The sequence below is a fragment of the Stegostoma tigrinum genome, chromosome 7, assembly GCF_030684315.1.
Source record: "Stegostoma tigrinum isolate sSteTig4 chromosome 7, sSteTig4.hap1, whole genome shotgun sequence".
Lineage (NCBI taxonomy): Eukaryota > Metazoa > Chordata > Chondrichthyes > Orectolobiformes > Stegostomatidae > Stegostoma > Stegostoma tigrinum.
The window spans coordinates 87,780,354-87,802,678 of NC_081360.1; the positions used below are offsets into that span (position 1 = coordinate 87,780,354).

General features: G+C 42.0%; 1 protein-coding gene across 1 annotated transcript in view; it reads left to right on the top strand.

Moving 5' to 3' along the window:
* The window catches only part of clasp1a (cytoplasmic linker associated protein 1a), a 287,369-nt gene that overhangs the window by 123,854 nt on the left and 141,190 nt on the right, over positions 1 to 22,325 (top strand). Inside the window, exons 9-10 of the mRNA XM_059647511.1 lie at positions 10,691 to 10,837; positions 17,848 to 17,918. Of these exons, the coding sequence (XP_059503494.1) occupies positions 10,691 to 10,837; positions 17,848 to 17,918 (218 nt within the window). The remainder of the gene's footprint in view (positions 1 to 10,690; positions 10,838 to 17,847; positions 17,919 to 22,325) is intronic.

A 22,325-nucleotide genomic window follows, 5' to 3' on the forward strand; every position in this document is an offset into this window, starting at 1 on the left:
TGTAGGCTACAGTTTCTCATGTTCAAACTGAAGTTGAAATTCCAGCATACTATGACCACTCTCCCCTGAAGCATTCTCCGTAAGAGGTCATCGATTAATCCTGTCTCATTACGCTATCTTAAATCCAAAATAGCCTGCTCCCATTATTGGTTCCCAAACATATTGCTCCAAGCAACAATCTCTAATACTGTAACCTCTCACTTGAGGCTGCTGTTGCCTATTCGATTAATCCAGTTTGTATGCATATTTAAACCACCTGTGATTGTTGTTATACCTTTCTTACAAGCTACAGTGTTTCCAGGTTTATTGTCTGGTGGAACTGTTGTTTCGGAGATCTGTGAATTACTTCCACTAGGGATTTCTTGCCCTCGTGCTTTTGTTTTGTTCCTTTCCACTGAGACTAGTATATTCTTGATCTCCAGTACCACAATATTATCAATTTACAGCACTGATCTCTTCCTTTAGTAACAAAGCTGCAGCACCTCCTTTTCCTTTCTACCTGTTCAAAATACTGAATTACAGTGGGAATTGATCTCCCACTTCTGATCTCCTATAACAATGTCTCATTATCTGCCGATAAATCAAACTCATTTGCTTCTATTTAAACTGTAAACTCATTAATTTTATTCAGAATGCTATGTAAGTTAATCGCACTATCACTTTTCCTTACTTGCATGATTTCTCAGTGCAAGTTGATGTTCACATGGTCTGTCAGCTTTCATTTTTTGTAACAACCAGCATCGTTGCTAACCTGCACTGCTTATAGTTTTGATATACTTCTTAAAAAATCCACGCAACTGAACCCTGCTGCCCTATTTGAATACAGAAAAATGTCCCAAAATTTTATTTAGAATCAGAAGTCAATGGTTGAGCCAAAGCAGGCTGCAGTACAAAATTTCACCAAAAGCTCATGGTAAGAAATAGGATTTGAAGGATGTTTTAAAGGGAAGATGAATCGGCAGAGAATAAAGTGAGGCGAGGAATCCCAGAGCTTAAAGTTTAAATAAATGGAAACATTTCTAGCTGGTAGTGACAGAATAGAATGGTTGCACAAAATATTATACTTGAGAGAAGTGCTGTGTGTGCAGGGACTGATTAAGGAGATGATGGGAGCCATGAAGAGAATTTAAAACCTAAGTTAAAAATTCTGTATTGACAGCATGAGGAATTTACGGCAAATGCAGATCAGAAAAGATGGAGCTGTTTGTATGTAGCTTGGTGCTGTATTGAATACGAGAAGCAGTTTTGAAGGAGCTGAAGTTAAGATGGTGGGACAGTGTTGAGTTGGTTGGGTCTGGTGGTGATATGGCTTTGTATGAGAGCCTCAGTGGCAAGTATTCTGGAGTGAGGCCAATGTGGGTTTTGGTGGTTTTTGTAATAGAGAGAATATGAAGTCTGATGAATGACTTGGGCTTGAATAAAAAATGGACTGCAAATAAAAACAATAAAATGTGAGGCTGGATGAACACAGCAGGCCAAGCAGCATCTCAGGAGCACAAAAGCTGACGTTTCGGGCCTAGACCCTTCATCAGAGAGGGGGATGGGGAGAGGGAACTGGAATAAATAGGGAGAGAGGGGGAGGCGGACCGAAGATGGAGAGAAAAGAAGATAGGTGGAGAGAGTGTAGGTGGGGAGGTAGGGAGGGGATAGGTCAGTCCAGGGAAGACGGACAGGTCAAGGAGGTGGGATGAGGTTAGTAGGTAGCTGGGGGTGCGGCTTGGGGTGGGAGGGAGGGAGGGATGGGTGAGAGGAAGAACCGGTTAGGGAGGCAGAGACAGGTTGGACTGGTTTTGGGATGCAGTGGGTGGGGGGGGAAGAGCTAGGCTGGTTGTGTGGTGCAGTGGGGGGAGGGGACGAACTGGGCTGGTTTAGGGATGCAGTAGGAGAAGGGGAGATTTTGAAACTGGTGAAGTCCACATTGATACCATATGGCTGCAGGGTTCCCAGGCGGAATATGAGTTGCTGTTCCTGCAACCTTCGGGTGGCATCATTGTGGCAGTGCAGGAGGCCCATGATGGACATGTCATCTAGAGAATGGGAGGGGGAGTGGAAATGGTTTGCGACTGGGAGGTGCAGTTGTTTGTTGCGGACTGAGCGGAGGTGTTCTGCAAAGCGGTCCCCAAGCCTCCGCTTGGTTTCCCCAATGTAGAGGAAGCCGCACCGGGTACAGTGGATGCAGTATACCACATTGGCAGATGTGCAGGTGAACCTCTGCTTAATGTGGAATGTCATCTTGGGGCCTGGGATGGGGGTGAGGGAGGTGGTGTGGGGGCAAGTGTAGCATTTCCTGCGGTTGCAGGGGAAGGTGCCGGGTGTGGTGGGGTTGGAGGGCAGTGTGGAGCGAACAAGGGAGTCACTGAGAGAGTGGTCTCTCCGGAAAGCTGACAGGGGAGGGGATGGAAAAATGTCTTGGGTGGTGGGGTCGGATTGTAAATGGCGGAAGTGTCGGAGGATAATGTGTTGTATCCGGAGGTTGGTAGGGTGGTGTGTGAGAACGAGGGGGATCCTCTTGGGGCGGTTGTGGTGGGGGCGGGGTGTGAGGGATGTGTTGCGGGAAATACAGGAGACGCGGTCAAGGGCATTCTCGATCACTGTGGGGGGGAAAGTTGCGGTCCTTGAAGAACTTGGACATCTGGGATGTGCGGGAGTGGAATGTCTTATCGTGGGAGCAGATCCGGCAGAGGCGGAGGAATTGGGAATAGGGGATGGAATTTTTGCAGGAGGGTGGGTGGGAGGAGGTGTATTCCAGGTAGCTGTGGGAGTCGGTGGGCTTGAAATGGACATCAGTTACAAGCTGGTTGCCTGTGATGGAGACTGAGAGGTCCGGGAAGGTGAGGGATGTGCTGGAGATGGCCCAGGTGAACTGAAGGTTGGGGTGGAAGGTGTTGGTGAAGTGGATGAACTGTTCGAGCTCCTCTGGGGAGCAAGAGGCGGCGCCGATACAGTCCTGAATGTCCCGGAGGAAGAGGTGGGGTTTGGGACCTGTGTAGGTGCGGAAGAGGGACTGTTCCACGTAACCTACAAAGAGGCAGGCATAGCTGGGGCCCATGCGGGTGCCCATGGCCACCCCCTTAGTCTGTAGGAAGTGGGAGGAGTCAAAAGAGAAGTGGTTGAGTGTGAGGACGAGTTCAGCTAGGCGGATGAGAGTGTCGGTGGAGGGGGACTGGTCGGGCCTGCGGGACAGGAAGAAGCGGAGGGCCTTGAGGCCATCTGCATGCGGAATGCAGGTGTATAGGGACTGGACGTCCATGGTGAATATGAGGTGTTGGGGGGCCAGGGAATTGGAAGTCCTGGAGGAGGTGGAGGGCGTGGGTGGTGTCACGGACGTAGGTGGGGAGTTCCTGGACCAAAGGGGAGAAAATAGAGTCCAGATAGGTGGAGATGAGTTCGGTGGGGCAGGAGCAGGCTGAGACGATGGGTCGACCAGGGCAGGCAGGTTTGTGGATTTTGGGAAGAAGATAGAAACGGGCCGTGCGGGTAGAGACGATGGGTCGACCAGGAAAATCTCCCCTTCTCCTACTGCATCCCTAAACCAGCCCAGTTCGTCCCCTCCCCCCACTGCACCACACAACCAGCCCAGCTCTTCCCCCCCCCCCCCCAACCACTGCATCCCAAAACCAGTCCAACCTGTCTCTGCCCTCCTAACCGGTTCTTCCTCTCACCCATCCCTCCCTCCCACCCCAAGCCGCACCCCCAGCTACCTACTAACCTCATCCCACCTCCTTGACCTGTCCGTCTTCCCTGGACTGACCTATCCCCTCCCTACCTCCCCACCTACACTCTCTCCACCTATCTTCTTTACTCTCCATCTTCGGTCTGCCTCCCCCTCTCTCCCTATTTATTCCAGTTCCCTCTCCCCATCCCCCTCTCTGATGAAGGGTCTAGGCCTGAAACGTCAGCTTTTGTGCTCCTGAGATGCTGCTTGGCCTGCTGTGTTCATCCAGCCTCACATTTTATTATCTTGGAATTCTCCAGCATCTGCAGTTCCCATTATCTCTGCAAATAAAAACATTTTGGTTAGCAAACAGTGTTTGACAGATACTTGGAAAGTATGCACCTAGAAGGAAATGTCTGTCCAAGAAATTTTGGCACTGCGTATCTGGCTGTCAGTTGCATTGCCATATGATTCATTATTGTAACTTCCCAACCAGCTTGGGTGGGAATGTTATGCAAAGAATATTTTGAGGTTGCACAAAGTTTGCTGCACTCATTATCTTTTTGTCAGAGTGGCATTGTAGTATTCCTAAATTCAATCAGACATTAATTATAACACACTAATTATGAGACCACTCAAGGTGCAAGTGTGTTTAGACAAAGTTTTCCAATTTATTGAGCTATAAAAACAAATACAACAAGAATGACACTTAATCAAGTAGTGGACATAGCCACTGTACAATAGAACACCAGTTCTCAGTTGGCTGGGGTGCTGTCACCTCCTCCTCCTTTCTGTACACTCAACTATCAAAATATTGTCCTTTAATATCCCTTTCCCAACCGCAACTGAGAAGATGATGATTAGAAATTCTTTTGAATATTGATTTGATTCAGACATTGCACAATTAGATTTGCAATTGACTGTGAGATGCTGACTCTGCGCATGTACATACCATGGTCAGTTTTGGTTTGGCTGGGTAGATAGTGTATGTCCAATTTCTGCTTGGGGGTTTCTTCAAAGAAATGGTTCTCTGAATGATATTACTTCCTAACTTTCCCTGATACACACACTCTTTTTTGCAATTCGAGCATGTTATAAGGCCAATCTTTTATTAAGACCAGAAGCTATAGGAGAGGGCGTAAGCCATTCAGCCTGACAAGTCTGTTCTGTCATCATAATCATTTTCCTTCCCACTATGTTTGTGTCACTTCTTTAGTTAGAGTACATCACTTTCCTCATCCAAGCCATTTGTATATACTGTGAATAATTGTGGCCTCTGCACTGATCCCTGTGGTAGTCCACTTTTGAAAATGCCCCCCCCACCCCATCCCAAACTCTGTTATTTTATTAGTTAGCCAATCCTCTTTCCATCCTAATACACTTGCTCCAACATCATGTGTTCGACTAGCCTAACATGTGGCATATTAGAGCTTGTTCCTCTTAGTTAACCCCCTTCCCCAGATCCATATCCAGATGAGATGGCACCAGGAAAGCAATTTGTGTGTCTGTTTGGTACAAATCATGTCATCTTATAGGGATTAACTTTCATTCCAATGATGCAACTAAGACTTCTCCAGTCTATCATATCTTTGTTTAGAAGATCCATGTGTGACTCCATAATAACTGTTGATACTTAAAGCCAATTCATACTCCAAATAACCATAGAAACCAACACACGTGGCCTCCTGTATATGTTTAAGTTCCAAAACTGATATGTTTTTGAGCATATCTTCTTGACACGTGTTTGTTTTAGTCTCCTGACTTTTTAAAAAGTTAAACTATGAAGCCCTTAACTTTTATACCTGACCTGGGCCAAATAGCTTCTTCCTTACAGAGAATGTTGTGACAACTTTCGGAATGTTGTGTTCAGTTCTGCTCTACCTATTGTAGGAAAGATGTTATACTGAAAAGGGTGCAGAAAAGATTTATGAGGATGTTGCCAGTTTTGGAGAGTTTGAGCTGTAGCCAGGAGATTGAATAGACTGGGGCTATTTTCCCTGGAGTATTAGGTTACCTTTATAGAGGTTTATAAAACCCTGAGGACTATGTATGGAGTGAATAGCCAAGGTCTTTTTCCTATGGAAGGGGAGTCCAAAGCTAGAGGACATTGACTTAAGGTGAGAAGGGAAGAATTTATAAAGGACACAAGAACAACTTTAGTGCAGAGGGTGCAGCGTGCCTGGAATGGGCTGCCAGAGGAAGTGGTGGAGGCTGGTACAATTATGACATTTAAAAGGTATCTGGAGTTTAGAGGGATATGGGCCAAATGCTGGCAAGTGGGACTGGATTCATTCCAGGATACCCGGTTTGTATCTGAGTTTTAGGGATGAATGGAGGTTGTTGATAATGCAGCTGAAGCTGTTTGGATCAAGTGCTCTCCCCAGAGAGCCTCCTGCATTGATACCCTGGGGCAAAAGTGGTTAGTCTCTGACAGAGATAATGGGAACTGCAGATGCTGGAGAATCCAAGATAACAAAGTGTGGGACTGGATGAACACAGCAGGCCAAGCAGCATCTCCGGAGCACAAAAGCTGACATTTCGGGCCTAGATCCTTCATCAGAAATTTCTTTTCTTGTAACTTGCAATCAGGTGATTGTAATTTTTATTGTTAGGTTTGTGTTGATTTTCCAATATAGAGGAGACTATTTAGAATGGGCTGGGTCAAGTGGATCATGTGACAGTGGGGAAACATTTATGGGATAATCATCATTGTATTGGAAGGTTTAGGATGATGGTGCAAATTAAAGGCAGTCTGTCCTGACAGCGAGTAATCAACTGATGGAGAACTGACTTCATTGGGGCAAAAACAGAACTGGACTGTAAAAATTAGTCGAAGATTAGTGGGGGGGGGAAAAATAATAGCTGAATAGGAGGTTACTACTGAAGAAGAGATGCCTCTGACCCCATTGAATGTTATTACCTCGAGGCCTAGGAAACAAATCCAGACTTCCCTGGATGACAAAGCAGTTAGAAATTAACTTTAAAGAAGAAAAGCTGTGCTGTGACAAATGTCAAGTAATAAACACAGTTGAGAGCCATGCAGAATACAGAGGTATCGGAACCAAGACTCAAAGCAAATACGAAAAGCAACGTGGGATTGTGAAAAACATTGGAAAAGGGGATTCTCCTAGTTTTTTTTTAATATAAGCATGTATAAGTGAAAGGTTAATGAAGGAATAGCTCCAATATGAGCATATTCAGTTTGAGGTTTACCACCATTCAGCTTCCACCCACTCCCACCCCCGCCCCAACTGACATACGTGCATGTGCACACACACCTGGATACATTTTTACTGTGTTCAAAACTGGTCTGTTTGTTTTGTGTATCCGTTGTCAGTGTTGCCAATATATTTCCAAGTCAGCATAGGGAGGGGTTTGGAGGGGAACTTCACCAGGATGTTGCCTGGTTTGGAGCGCAGGCCCTCTGAAGAAAGGCTGAGGGACTTGGGTCTGTTCTCATTGGAGAGAAGGAGGCTAAGAGGGGATTTAATAGAGATATTCAAGATGATCAGAGGATTAGATAGGGTGGACAGCGAGAGTCTCTTTCCGAGGATGATGACTTCAGCTTGTACAAGGGGGCAGAGCTACAAATTGAGGGGTGATAGATTTAAGACAGATGTCAGAGGCAGGTTCTTTACTCAGAGAGTGGTAAGGGCATGGAGCGCCCTGCCTGCCAATGTAGTTAACTCAGCCACATTAGGGGCTTTTAAACAGGCCTTGGATAAGCATAAGTATGGTGATGATGGGATAGTGTCAGGGAATGGGCTTAGATTAGTTCACAGGTTGGCGCAACATCGAGGGCTGAAGTGCCTGTTCTGCGCTGTATTGTTCTATGTTCTATGTTTGTGTAATGATTTACTTTTGTAATCTTCAATTTCTTTCACGTACTTTTTATATTTGTTTTCCTTTTTAATCAAATGTAAAATGGATTCATTAGCTGAATTGTGAATTGAATTGGCAGAAAGGAAATTCTTTTGAGGTGATTCAGTTGCAATTGTGGAGCTTTCTGTCAGCAGACAGAACAAATTTTGTTCAGGCAGTCTATTTCTTGAGAGTGTAATACCTTTATTTTTCTGGTCAGAAGCTTAAGATTATAAAATCATGAAATAAAAGTTCAATTTTAAGTAGTTATAAGTAATGATTTACTTTTAAAGCTACAGTGTCTTCTGCAATATGCAAGTTCATGGATTATTACTGTAGTTCTTTTGGTGAAATATCTGAAGTCAGTACCCGAAATAAAATCTGACTCGCTTGCTTATTTCTTCCTGGTTTCTGTCCTCCACATCTCCCACTCCTCAACCTGAGTGCATGACTATTACTACAAAAACCTTCTCATTGGTTGCCCATGAGGTCACTCTCTATGCGTCAGCTTGGATACTGATCATCTCTCGCTTAGCCGACTGGTGATGTCACAGATGGACCCATCAAATCCAAACATTCTGACCATGGTTATTGTTTCTGATTGGGATCTCTTTTAAACTTGCCCCCACTCGGACACTGATTCCAATTTGTATCGGATGTAGGTATGACATTTGAAAAGGTGGAAAATTGTATAAAAGATTACACATGATACAGTATGTAGCTGTAACAGTATAAAAATCGTGGCCGAGTTCCTATCATATCCTCGTGTTTTCAACAACAACTCCACTGCTGCTTTATTGTTAGATTGAGTGGCTCTTGATTTCCTTGCAGTTAAGTTCATATTTGATGTAGTTTTTCTATTAAGAAGTCCAAGTAGCTGGAGAATTGATAGAATGATTTGAGTGACTGCATTTGGTGGGTAGAATTGTCTTTCATCAGCACATGTAGTTTTTCAAGTTTTTTTTGGCTTTGTTGTTAACTGTGCTGATATAGAAACATAGAAAAATAGGTGCAGGAGTAGGCAGTCAGCCCTTTTGAGCCTGCGCCACCATCCAATATGATCATGGTTGATCATGCAAACTCAATATTCCATTTCCATCCTCTCCCCATGCTCCTTGGACCCTTTTAGCTGCAAGGGCCACGTCCAGCTCCCTCTTGAATACATTTAGTGAACTGGCCTCAACAACTTCCTGTCAGAGAGAATTCCACAGGTTTGCAACTCTGAGTGAAGAAATTCTTCCTCGTTTCAGGCCTGAATGGCTTACCCCTTAATCTTGGACTGTGGCCCCCACTTCTCGACTTCTCCAGCATTGGGAACATTCTTCCCGCATGTGGCCTGACCAGTCCCATCAGGATTTTATGTTTGAGATTACCCCCCACCCCCCAGTTAATCTAAATTCCTGTGAATACAAACCCAGTCAATCCAGTCTGTCTTCATGTCAGACCTGCCATTCCACGAATCAGTCTGGTGAATCTTTGCTGGATTCCCTCAGTAGCAAGAATATCCTTCCTGAAACAAGGAGACCAAAACTGCGCACAGTACTCAGAGCGTGGCCTCAACTAGGCCCTGTACAGGTGTGACAGGGCATCCTTACACTGATACTCGCACCCTGTTCCTATGAAGTAGAGCATGATATTGGCTTTCCTCACTACCTGCTGCACCTACATGCCAACATTCAGTGACTGTTCTACTATAACACCCAAGTCTTGTTGCCCCTTACCTTTTCCTAAACTGCCACCAATCGGATAATAACATGCCTTCTTATTTTGGCTGCGAAAATGGTTAACCTCCACATTTATCCACATATCACATTTGCCCACTCAGCCACCCTGCAGGCTCTTGGCATCCTCCTCACAGTGCACACTGCCACCCAGCTTAGTGTCATCTGCAAATTTGGAGATACAGCAAAACGAGTGAAACCTGTATTTTAGGGTGTTGCAAAAAAGTCCTCTGCTACTTTTTTTAAAAAAAATCACCATTATTAAACCCATAAGCCTCTTCCAAGCTTCTGAAACAAGTGTTGCTGGGTAACTGAGCCTTGTGATGCATTTTTTTCTCTTGCTATCGGGGGAATTATTTCTTCCTGTGTTATTGAAGTATATCTTTTATTAAATTATCACTACTTGCTTTTAAAGTCTTGTATAAAATAAATGCTTCTGTGCACGTGTCTCTATTTTTATCATGTAAACTTGATATCAGATTGAAAAGGTATCTTGTGTATTGTTCATTCATCATATTGATGTTTAGATCTCTACTGCAGCTTATGAAAAGGGTGTCAGGTCAAACATATATTAAGAAACAGTATTTGCGCTTTATTCATGAGCAGCTTCCCAAAAAGACCATCTGACATAATATACCAGTAAAAGCACTAATATTGCCTTTGAACATGCAGCTGTTTAATATTGAGGCCAAGAGAGTCTGGAATAGATAATGAAGCAGACATTTTATTTGTCAAAGGAAATTGATGACAGCTGTTCGAGCCGTCCGGCTAACGCCTCCCGTGAGATGCTTGAGGCAGACTCTTGCAGTGGGTTTTAATAGCAATAGGGATTGCCAATTACTTCCCTTTTTTGATAGTGCCTTTGTCATTAAAGACTTTGAAACTGAGTTACAGTACCTTTTCCACCATTAGACTTGGGCATCTTCATTTATTCTGTTTAGACTCTGGCAGATACACTCCACCATATCATGAGTATTTGTTTTAATGCTCAATACTCAATGAACAATGTGTGCTTAGTCTCCTAGCACGTGAGAGCATGATTGATCGTTGTCTGGATTGATTGCAAATAGAATTTGTTGAAGGAAAGGTGGTGACTGCGATTTCTGAAAGGAGGGATGATGAGAAGACTAATCTGCAAAAAAATGTGTGCTTGTAAGTGATAGTTTAATTTAGCATAGGTGTGCGTGAACTAATATGCTCTAAATGTAATGTAGTAAAGAGAGTAGAACATATAATGGACAAAAGCTCAGAAATTTGCAGTCTTCTGAGGGGCGTTTCTGATGTCATTTTGAAAAGAAACAGGGGTCACCAGATAATAGAGCAGTGATGTGTAATGTTGAAACTGGCTCCTCTAATTGGCAGCTAAAGATAGATTAAGGCTTTATTCTGAAGCATATTTTGGAATGCTTCTGAGGAAATTTTCTTTTTTTAAAAATTTTTTATTCTAATCTAGATAAGAATTTTGATGAAGATGATTCGATGGATGGAAATAGGCCATCTTCTGCTAGCTCCACGTCTTCAAAAGCTCCAAGTTCACGGCGTACAGTTGGTACCAGTCGTAGACCAGGATCGTCTGCAGTTGGCTTGAGGACTGGCACAGGTAACTATAACTGATATAACATTTTATACTTCAGATGGTTTAATCTTTTTGCATAGCTTCCACTTCTTTAAACATAAAAATAAATTAGAACGTAGCAATGGGCATTCCTCCCAGTTGGCCCGTATGAAAGTTAATGCATGCAGACGGTTTTAAAAGCATTTATTAAACATGTTCCCCTACTTGTAATCACTTACTCTTTCGTTATCCAGATATGCAATAAAATGTTGTAAATGGTATTCTTAAACATCAAGAACTTGTAGTCAGTAGTGTTAGTGGGGTCAAAAACTAATCTAAACCTTCACATTTCTTTTATGCAGAATTTGTAGGGTAGCAGAAAGTATTTCGTACTTTTATTTGAATCCTGATACGCAATGTTTATCCTGCTTCCTCTTCTCCCCAAAGAAATATGTCCCTTTAAAAGAGAGTGGAAATTCTGGGTATGGTTGACATTTTGTCACTTTATGTTGCAATTTCTACCTTTTTAGAAAGGCGATGATGCATTGAGATGTTGTAGTCTGGAAGCAGTAATAATCACTGGTTTTTATTCAGTGTCATATATACTTTGATTTCTGAAGAAGTGCAAGTGTTCAAGGCACCAATCACTGACAATAGTCAAATTTGTAAATTCAGGCAATCCCCAGGTTGTACATGGGTTCCATTCTGTACAATCATTTGTAAGTTGGATGTTTATAAATCGGTAACACCTGTACTGTTCAACTTCAGATGCCGATCTTGCTTTTAAAACTGCCATCAGAAAATTGAGGATAACTGAATCATTCAGTGCAGAAGGGACCCTTAGGCCCATCGTGTCAGTGCTGCCTAAAGTATACCAGTGCCTCCACTAGTCCTACAGCCTTGAAAATTATGGCTCTTCAAGTGCTCATCCTAAGTACTATTTAAAAATTGTGTGGCTTTCTACCTCAACTACCCTCCCAGTGCACCCAGACTACCCTCTTGGGGAAGACCCTTTCCTCAGATCCCCTCTAAATGACACAGTTGGGCATCCTGTATGGCTGCTTAACTTCTGTGTTACCTTGTCCTCCCATCTTCAGAAATCCAAACAAGTGCCTCAAGATGTCTCCTCTTTGAGCTTCCCAGTTTCTTGCCATTCATTGAGTACTCCCTTGTCTTGTTCTTCTTTCCAAAATGCACCTCACATTTATTTGTGTTAAATTTCATCTGTCACTGATCTGCCCACCTGATCAATTTGTTTATACCCTCCTGTAATGTAACCACATCCTCTTCATTGTCACCCACCCCAGCCAAGTACTTATTGCTCTTGCAATAAGTAAGCTTGCACACAGTGAAGTAAAGAATGTGGTGTTGGCCCCTCTGGTGCACTATTGCACGCTGGGCTCCAGTTACAAACACCCTCTTATCACCACCCTCTGTCTCCTATGACTCAGTCAGTTTTGGATCCAATTCTTTATCAGATTCCCATGTGGGTCCTTGTCAAAGTTCTTACTGAAATCCATATGAACTATATTAACTGCCCTATCCTCACCCAACCACTTAGTCACCTCCTTGAAAAATTCCATTAGATTTGTTAGGTATGACCTCAATCTGAGACATTGCTGACTCATTTTGATCAAACTTGGTGTTGTTAAATGGCGATTAATTTTCTCATTCTCTATTTTCTGTAATAGTTTCCCTATCATTGTTGGAATCGTATTGGTCTGCAGTTCTCTGGCCTGTCACAATCACTCATCTTGCACGGCATTATTTGTCCTCTGATCTGGCACCTTCCCTGTGACCAAAGCTGATGTAAAAATTTGAGTCAAGGCTTATGTAATACTCTCCTTTGTCTCCCATAACAATCTGCGATACAACTCATCTGAACCTGGAGATTTGTCTACTTTTGGATCTGTCAAAACCTCCAGTACCTTTTTGCTCTTTGTATCAATCTACCCGAGGATGTCAAAAGTTTATGTACTTGAATTCTGTACTTGGATCTTCCTTCTCCTAAGTAAAGACAGATGTGAAGCATTCATTTAACACTACCAGTGCTCTCTGGCTTTGTGCACTGATTGCCTCCTTGGTCCCTTATTGTTCTCTTTCCCCTTTGATGTACCTGTAGAATATTTTGTGATTCTTCCAGTTGTAGTGACAGCATTTTCTCATATCGCTTCTGTGCTGTAAATGCTTCCTTGAGTTCCTCCATGCACTTTCTGTATTCCTCTTTGGCCTTCGTTGTTGTGCTGCTTTTGTGCATTTCTTTTCCTTTTTGTTTTCATTCAGTTCTGATTATCATAGAAAGTAGAGCTTGGGATGGTGTATTCTATAATTCTTTATTCCTGTAAGTAACTGTAAATTCCTGTAAATATACTCAGTGACTTGAAATTACAGATTAATTGTACGTATAAACATACATAAAAGCCTGTAATGTATGTAGCCCCAATTGGTTTTCTTGATCTCGAAAATTAAAGTACTCTGGATAATGTGTATTCCAACCAACATTTCGTATACAGTGCTGTGATGAACAAATTTTAGAGATGTTGTCACTTGTGGCTAGTGAAGTATCTCTAGCATTTCTTTGCATAGTAGTGTTTCAGTTAACTGAGCCATTGCAACAGGCAGACAATGACTTAGTGTTTTTTCTGTCCCCACTGAGTTGTTAAACTGTGTTTAACTTTTCCATACAGCACTGATGTTTCTGATTTAGATGATGAAGTTCAAATTGCTTGTGTGAATTTCGTGGGAACGTCAAGATACTTTTGGCAATAATCATAAGATGTTGTGGTTTTTGGTGTATGCTTAGAAGTTCTGGGTGTTTTATTGAGAATTGAAGAGGGTTAGGAGCCCTTTAAGTCTCCACAATGATAGTTGGGGAACTGAACTGTTTAAAAGCACAAGATCATAGGATACAGGAGCTGATTTCGGCTATTGAGCTCATTGAGCCTGCTTTACCATTGATGGCTGATCTGTTTCTCAACCCCATTCTCTTACCTTCTCTCCATAACCTTTTACCAGTTAGGAACCTATCTATCTGTGCCTTTAAATATACTCAGTGGTTTGGCCTCCATAGCCGCCTACAGTAACTAGTTTCACAGATTAACCACACCCTGGTGGGGAAAAAAGTCCTGCTTATCGCGGTTCTGAATGATAGTTCCTTCACTCTGAGGCTGTGCACTCAGGTCCTAGTCTATCCAGGCCTGTCAGTATCCTGAAAGTTTCAACTAGATCCCCACCCCCATCCGTCTAAACTCCATCAACTACAGACCCAGAGTCCTCAACTGCTCCTCATATGTCAAGCCCAACATCACACTCTTGTAGACCTCCTGTGGAGTCACTTCAACACCAGTTCCTCCTCCTTTAGATGTGGGGCCCAAAACTGCTCACAATATTTCAAATGTGATCTGATTAGAGCCTTAAATAGCCTCAGCAATACATCTCTGCTGTTGTATTCTGCCCTCTTGAAATGAACAAACATTGCGTTTGGCTTCCTAACTGCCAACTGAACCTGCATCTTAACCTTAAGAGAATCCTTAACAATGACTCCCAAGTTATTTTATTCTTCAGATTTCCAAAGCTTTTTCCTGATTTTTGAAAATAGCCTACCCCTTTCTTCTTCCTACTAAAGTGCATAGTGTCTCACTTTCCCATTTTTGTATTCAGTCTGCCACTTCTTTGCCGATTCTTCTAGCCCATCTGGGCCTTTCTTGCAGCCTCTCTTGCTCAACACTGCCCGTCCTTTCACCTATCTTTGTGTCAACTGCTTCATAAGTTTAATCACAGACCTTCCAATTTGTCTGGCTTTGACCACATTAACTCAATGATTAAACAAATAGCAAAACACCACAGATAGTTGACTGGAATAAAAACATAACACTGGACTGTCAGCAGCTGTTTAGACAGAAATGGTGGATTTTTAAAATTTGTGGTTTTTCCATCAAGATTTGGAAATGTGTTTTTTAAAAATTGTTTTACTTTCACTCACTCCTTGATATCTTGTGATATGCTGTCCATAGATCCGCATAATTGTGATTCCCTCGTCGACTCATTCAGTCTGATTGCATGACCGTTTGTGGCAGTTAGAAGAGTTGCATGGTAGTGAAATCCACATCGTCTGTTATTTGCATAAATTTGTGCCCCTTTCCCTTGTAGATAATGAGGATTTTTGTGAACCATGTTCTAAGCAAAATTAGTGTACAGCTGTTAACAGGATCAAACTTGAGATTTTCCTGATTAATTATTTCTCACCTTGAAGTGATTTACCTGCATGGAGAGGTTGTTGGTGAGACCACATCTCAACACACTGCCATTTTGGCATCCTTATTAAAGGAAGAATGTGAAAGCATAGGCACTGCTTCAGAAGAGGTCTAGTAGATTGATACCTGGGATGAGTAGGCTATTTTATGCAGGACGGTTGGACATTGGGCATGTTTCTGCTGGAGTTTAGGTGAGATATGACTTTATTGAAGGTACAATGGTATTTTTATAAGATGAATATAGAAAAGATGTTTCCTGTTGTGGACTTGCTTTTAACAATTAATAGTCACTGTCTTCGGACAGAAATGCTTTTTCACTGACATTGAAATACTCTGCCTCCAAAAGTGAGAGAATGGTCCCTGAATTATTTTTGAGGCGGAGGTAGACTTCCCTGTTAGTCAAGGGAATCAGAGGTTATTGGGGGTAGATGGGAATGTGAAATTCAAAGCGCTAATAAGTCCCTCAGCCCCATTCTCCCGCTTTCTCCTCATAACCCTTGATCCCTTTAATGATCAAGAACCTATTTATCTTGGTCTTAATGACCTTGCCTCCACAGTCTTCTGAGGCAGTGAATTCAATAGATTCACCACTCTGGTTGAAGAAGTTTCTCTCTCTTAATTCCAAAAGACCTTCCCTTTACTCTAAGGCTGTACCCTCGGTCCTAGTCTCTCCTACCAATGGAAAAGTCTTCCCAACATCCAATGTGTCCAGGCCATTCACTATTCTGTAAGTTTCAATTAGATTCCCCCTCATCTTTCTAAACTCCAAACAATATAGTCTGAGCCCTGAAACGTTCCTCATATGTTAAGCTTTCCGTTCCTGGGGCCATTCTCGTGACCGTCCTCTGAACCCGTGCCAGGGCAAGTACACCCTTCCTGAGATAAGGGGCCCAAAATGGCACACAATACTCCAAATGTGGCCTGACCAGCGCATTATAGAGGCTCAGTAGTACATCCCTGCTTTTATATTCAAGCCCAGTCAAATTAAATGCCAGCATTGCATTTGCCTTCCTGACTACTGACTCAATGTGCAAGTTTACCTTGAGAGGATCCTGGACTAGAACTCCCAAGTCTCGTTGCACTTCAGACTCCTGAAGTATTGTAGTGGTTTATAACTGTAGAGAAAACATTAAGTTGTTGCCTTAACAGAGTCTCAGATGAGCAAGTTGTGTTTTAATCTAGTTTTCAAAGCTTTGGATTTTGTTTGAAGGGGATTTGAAGTCAAATGTTAGTGTTCATTCTCAGAGAAAATGGAGATAAATTACCTCGGTGGAAGATTGCTTCCATGCTAGTAGTGTTTAGCGAGAAACATGCCTTGGTTATTGAATGTTGAGAAGATCTAAGATCTTTAGTTGTGTGAGCCAAGACTTTACAGATTACATGTCCAGAACTGAAAAGAAGCAGTTATTTTTAAAGTAAGTGATAGTGTTGTAGAATAGATGGAATTGTTTTGCTGTGTATTTTGGAAAATTTTCAAAATAATTATGTGGAAAGCTTAGTTTGTTTTATTTTTGATACTTTTATGTAATAAACTTTTTATAGTTAAAACCAAATCTGCAGCCTTGTTTATGTTGCAGTGAAAAACTCCCAAGTTAAATTCAAGTCAAAGCAAGGTATGAACAGATTTCATTCTGAAATCTGAATTGTCTGCTGGTAACATTGGCTGGGAGCATAACAATTCTGCTGAAGTGTTTTTTGTTTTGTGGAGTTAAATTGTTAAGACAAATAAATACATAGTGTAGTTTATTCCATAAATGTTAGTTTTTATACTCTCTCATAATCCCCTGCAGATAAATAAAGTGGGAGGTACAAATCTGTTAGTTGGCTTATTATGTTAATCATATCCTCAGTAATGGAGAAATTTAAAGTTGTAAAAACATTCTTTGTGGTAAAACAGCCTTAGGTTAAGTTGACATGTAAACTTTCTGGCCTCAGCTGATATCTAGTAAATGTTCTATTTGTAGCAGAGCTGCACTTTACATATTTCAGTTTCATAATTTTGTGGTGAATGCGTGGCTCAATACCAAGGATACTGGCCCTGCGGTGTTTAGCCCCAGGCTTCAATCCACACCAGGTCTGGTTTAATTCTGTGTGGTTTGAAAATCATAGAATCCCAACAGTGTGGAAACAGGCCATTCAGTCCACTAAATCCACACTGCCCCTTTGAAGAGCATCCCACCCATATCCATTCCTCTATCCTTTCCCAGTAACCTGGCATTTCCCATGTCTGTTACACCTAATTTACACACCCGTGGACACTATGGGCAATTCAGCATAGCCAATCTACCTAATCCGCACATCTTTGGACTGCGAGAGGAAACCGGAGCACCTGGAGAAAGTCAATGCAGACACTGGGACAATGTGCAAACTCCATGCAGACAGTCGCCAGAGGGTGGAATCCCTGGCACTGAGGCACCAGTGAGCTACTGTGCTCCCCTGTCTTGATGCGAAATGATTTTCACAGATAACAATCAAATTTGATTGCTAATTGGACCAAAGTAACATTCCTTCTGCTCATGTAGAAAATAGAAAGCCTGTATTTGGATGTATCTGTATTTATACAAGAAAACCTGTTTCCCAAACTTCAGAGGCCAAAGAAGTATTTTTTTGATTAAATTCAACCATCATTTGTTATTTGCTATAACAATGTGTAGAGCTGGATGAACACAGCAGGCTGAGCAGCATCAGAGCAGCCGGAAGGCTGACTTTTCAGGCCTAGACCCTTCATCAGAAATCTTCAGATCATCTGCAGTTCCTACTATCTCTGAAACAATTTATTATTTGCTTCTTATTCTTCAACAGTCAAAGACGGTGCGGGTGCTGTCGATGAAGATGATTTTATCCGTGCGTTTGAAGAAGTTCCAACAGTGCAGGTAATCTGATTCTGGTATTAATTTCAGTTGTCCATGTAGCTACTTCTGTTGAAAACCAGAAATCTTGAAGATTTAGATGCATGTCAAGTTTCAAAGTTTGCTGTTGTCTGTCTTGGATTATTTTGTAATGTGCGTTAGGTTGGAAGTACATTATTACATCTCTAAACCTAAGAATTAGGTTTGAAGGAACACCATTGAGTATTTAAAAGCATATGGTAGTTAAAAACATGATTATTCCTATTTATTGAGTTTGTTGGAACTCACTTGACATGTGATCTTCAACTATCATTGTGAAAAGTCAGCATTTATTACATCTTTGTTATTACTGCAAGAACAGTAAAATCCATTCAGTTAGTCAATTTAATACAGACTTCCTTAAAATTAGAGACCAATGTAGTTGAAATTTGGAAACTTTTGGCTTCTCTGCTTTGTATGTGGCTTCACAACTTAATGGCTTAGTGCATTTATCATAAAAATACTGCAGCCATAGGGGTTGGCTGGAAGCTCGGAAGTAATGCCATCTCTACAAGACCTTGTTAACATTTGCAAGCTGTAATGGTATGTGATGAAATGCTCTTCATTTGCTAGGATGAGTGTAGCTTTGCCAATACTGCAGAGGCTGAACAATATCCAATGGGAAGGAAGCAGGCTGCTTGACCATAATATCTGCCAACTTACAGTCCTTACATTATCGCATTGTATTCAAATGAATGCTACCAAAAGAAACACTTTACAACATTCCACTCTCTTCCGCTGGCTCACAGTGGAGGCAGTGTAACATTACTTAAACAGAGAGCTTCCAGAACTGAGATGTGCCTTGGTCTCTAAATATATGAATTATGTAAAGCTGCCAAAGTAAGTGACAGGAAGGCAAAGCGAATATTGTTGTTGATTGCAAAGAGAACGGAATATGAAAGTAGGGATGTTTTGCTGTAACTACATTAGGTATTGGTGAGATCACCTCTGAAGCACTGTGTATAATTTTAATTTCCTTCAATAGGAAATGAAGTAAAAGCTTTAGCAGCAGTTCAAAGATGATTCAATTAACTCATAAACAACTTTTTAAAAAAAAAAATTTCCAGTTCTGTCGCACGAGACCTGCATTTATTGTCCATCACGAATTGTCCTCTGGTGGTGTAAGGTCAGCCACATTGCCGTGGCTCTGGAGTCACCTGTGGCTCAGACAAGGCTGGGATGGCAGATTTCCTTTCCTGGGGGAATGTTGGTGAGCCAAATGGGATTTTACAACAGTTGACAGTGGGTATATGTGGTTATGGAGATAGTTATGGAATAATGTTAAAGCAGAAATGAATAAATTCTTGATAATCAAAGGAATTTGAGGTTACCTAAGATTGGCAATAATGTAGAGGTGAAGCCTTGTTTAAAGTTAGCCGAAGTATTGAATGGCAGAGCAGACTAAAGGGGTTAAATAATCTTCTTGCTTCTGAGTCATATATGTCATATGTAGCATCTGCAATATTCCTTGCAGCAACTCGCCAAGATTCTTTTGTTGGCAATTTAAATAACAATCAAGTGTTGCATTTTAAAAAGGCAAACCAGGTGAGACTTACACAATTAATGCTTAGGGTGCTGGGGAGTGTCGCTGAACAAAGAGACCTAGGTATGCAGTTCATAGTTGCTTGAAAGTGAAGTCCTCGCTAGACAGAATGGTAATCATGGTGTTTGACACGCTTGCCTTCATTGTTCAGTGCATTGAATATAGGAGTTGGGATGTCATGTTGTGGCTGTGAAACACATTAGTGAGCCTACTTCTGGAACGCTGCATACATTTCTGGTCACGGTTGTATAAAAAGCATCTTGTTAAACTTGAGAGAGTGCAGAAAAGATTTACAGTGATGTTGGTTGGAATGGAGGGTTTGAGCTATATGGAGAGGCTGAGTAGGCTGGGTCTTTTCCCCCTAGAGTGTCAGAGTCTGAGGGGTGATCTTATAGAGGTTTATAAAATCATGAGGGGCATTGATAAAGTAAATAGAGAAGGTCTTTTCCCCAGGATGGGAATTCCAAAACTAGAGGACTAAATTGTAAAAAGTACCTGAGGGGGTAATGTTTTCATGTACAGGGTGGTGCATGTATAGAACGAGCTGCCAGAGAAGGTAGTGGAGGCTGGTAAATTATAACATTTAAAATGTATCTGGTTGAATATGAATAGGCAGGATTTAGAGCGATAAGGGCCAACTGCTGGCAAGTGGGACTAGGTCAGATTGAGATGCCTGGCCCGTGTGGACAATTTAGACTGAAGGGTCAGTCCTTGTGCTGTGTGACTGTATAAATAGCAAACTAACAGCAACTGCCACATCAAAGGAGATGCGCAGCAGGTACATTGGAACGGTCATCTCCTTGTCAACACACTCTCACCATCCTGACTTGGAATAATACCTCTGTTCCCTTTACTGCACTGTGTCAAAAACCAAGTCCCTTCCTTTGTACATTGTGAGTGTTTCTGCACCAGATAAACTGCAAACATTCAAGATTCAAGAAGATGGTATAGTGATATGCAACAAATATTAACCTGGACAATGCAATTTATGCTGTGAATGATTAAAACAAAAACAGTTTACTAACTGATCAGAATGGGAGGTTATTTGCTGTTTTTAAATCCTTTCCTTCAATTCACACTAATTGCGCAATAATGCGGCTGTAATATTTCAAGTAACCTGACTTCAAAGGAACAGCATTTAGTCTCATCCAGAGACTAGGCCCAGTTTAGGACGGGTAGTTCTACAGACCCATCCCTGGGCCTACTTCTTTTTCCTTTCTGCATGTCCATTGGGTCTGCTTTTTCTTTTTAGCCAACCTGTTCAGAGATGGCATTACATACCTTTTGGAGCAGGTGGGACTTGAACTCAGGTCATCTGATCCAGGGGTAGGCATAATATAACTGTCATGAAAAGCTGCGTCTGCTTTATATTTCCAGACATTACTGCTCGCACTGCAGAAATTTTCGAATCACCCTGTTCAGGGATGTTCTGACACATCTCTGGAGCACGTTCCTTGAATTTAGGTCCCTGGTAGGGACATTTACACTGCCATAAGAAGCTGAGTATGCTTTATATAAGAACATTAATCCAAAGGTCTGCATTATTTTGGTTTGTCTTTTGAGTTGCTACCTTACACCTCCCTGGAGTATGTCGGACTTGAACCTCTTGGCCGAGAGGCAAGGGCATTACCACTGCTCCATGAACAAGGGTCTACTGTTTATAAATCAACCTAGATGTTACGACATACCCCTGGAGCAAGTGTGACTTGAACCTGGGTCTCCTGACACTGCCACTCTGCTGCGAGAGTCTTCGGGGTCTGCTTTATTCTTTTTGCCTTCTATCCAGAAGTGCTATCTCACACAATGGAATGAATTTCCCACCTCCAAATCACTTTTTTTTGGTTTCTAAACTGTTATCTGCCACCACTCATCACCCGTATAGCTGATTTAGAAATTTATAGGCAATGCCCAGTATGGGTTTTACCTGTAAATATAAGCCATCAAAAGTGAGGGAAAGCAGGAAGGGATGAAATCAAAATGGAGTTGAAAGTTCAGGGATGATATAAAGCACTGTATTCCCCATGGTGCCTACCTTTCTCTAAAAGCATCAATAGTATTGAGAGAGGCAGTGGGCCAGTGGTATTATTGCAGGACTATTAAACTGGAGACCCACGTTCAAATACCACCATGGCAGATGGTAGAATTTGAATTCAAAAAGAAAGCTGGAATGTGGAGTCTAATGATGACAATGGTTTCATGGTGGATTGTCAGAAAAAAACCCATCTGATTGACTAGTGTCCTTCAAGGAAGGAAGCTGCCATCCTTACCTGGTCTGGTCAAACACTCGATGGGCAATAAATGCTGGCCTAACCAGTGATGCCCATCTCCTGTGAATGAATTTTAAACAAACTGTCTGCTCCCTCTCCAATGACCCAGGCATGTGCATAACTGCTCAAAAGGGGCAGACAGTTAAGGTATGATCCCTGATATGATCTTGCTCCCTGAACCTGTTTATAGCTAGCTAACCAGCCTGGCTGGGTCTCGGTGCAGATCCATGATGAGGTCTTTATACGTCCTTCTGCATTGGATGTCCAAAGATCAGGCTGAAGTGCAACTAAAAATGCAGCAAAAGACTTTCCAAATAACTAGAAATGTGGTGCAATAGAGGGTCTGCTACATTTAAATTTTATTCTTGCCTCTCTGTACTCAGTGCACAATTGAGCAACCTTCCCACCACCAAGTGTACTGTGATTTTTGTTTTCTTTTAAATGTGTTTTTGCTTTTCCTTTTTTAATCTATTAACCACCACCAGTAATCATCCATATAGCCAATCAAATATTTAAAAAGCAAAGCCCATTTTGGAGAGGCACTCTATTTTATAAAGGGCTCGTGTGATGAGTTCAGGTGGG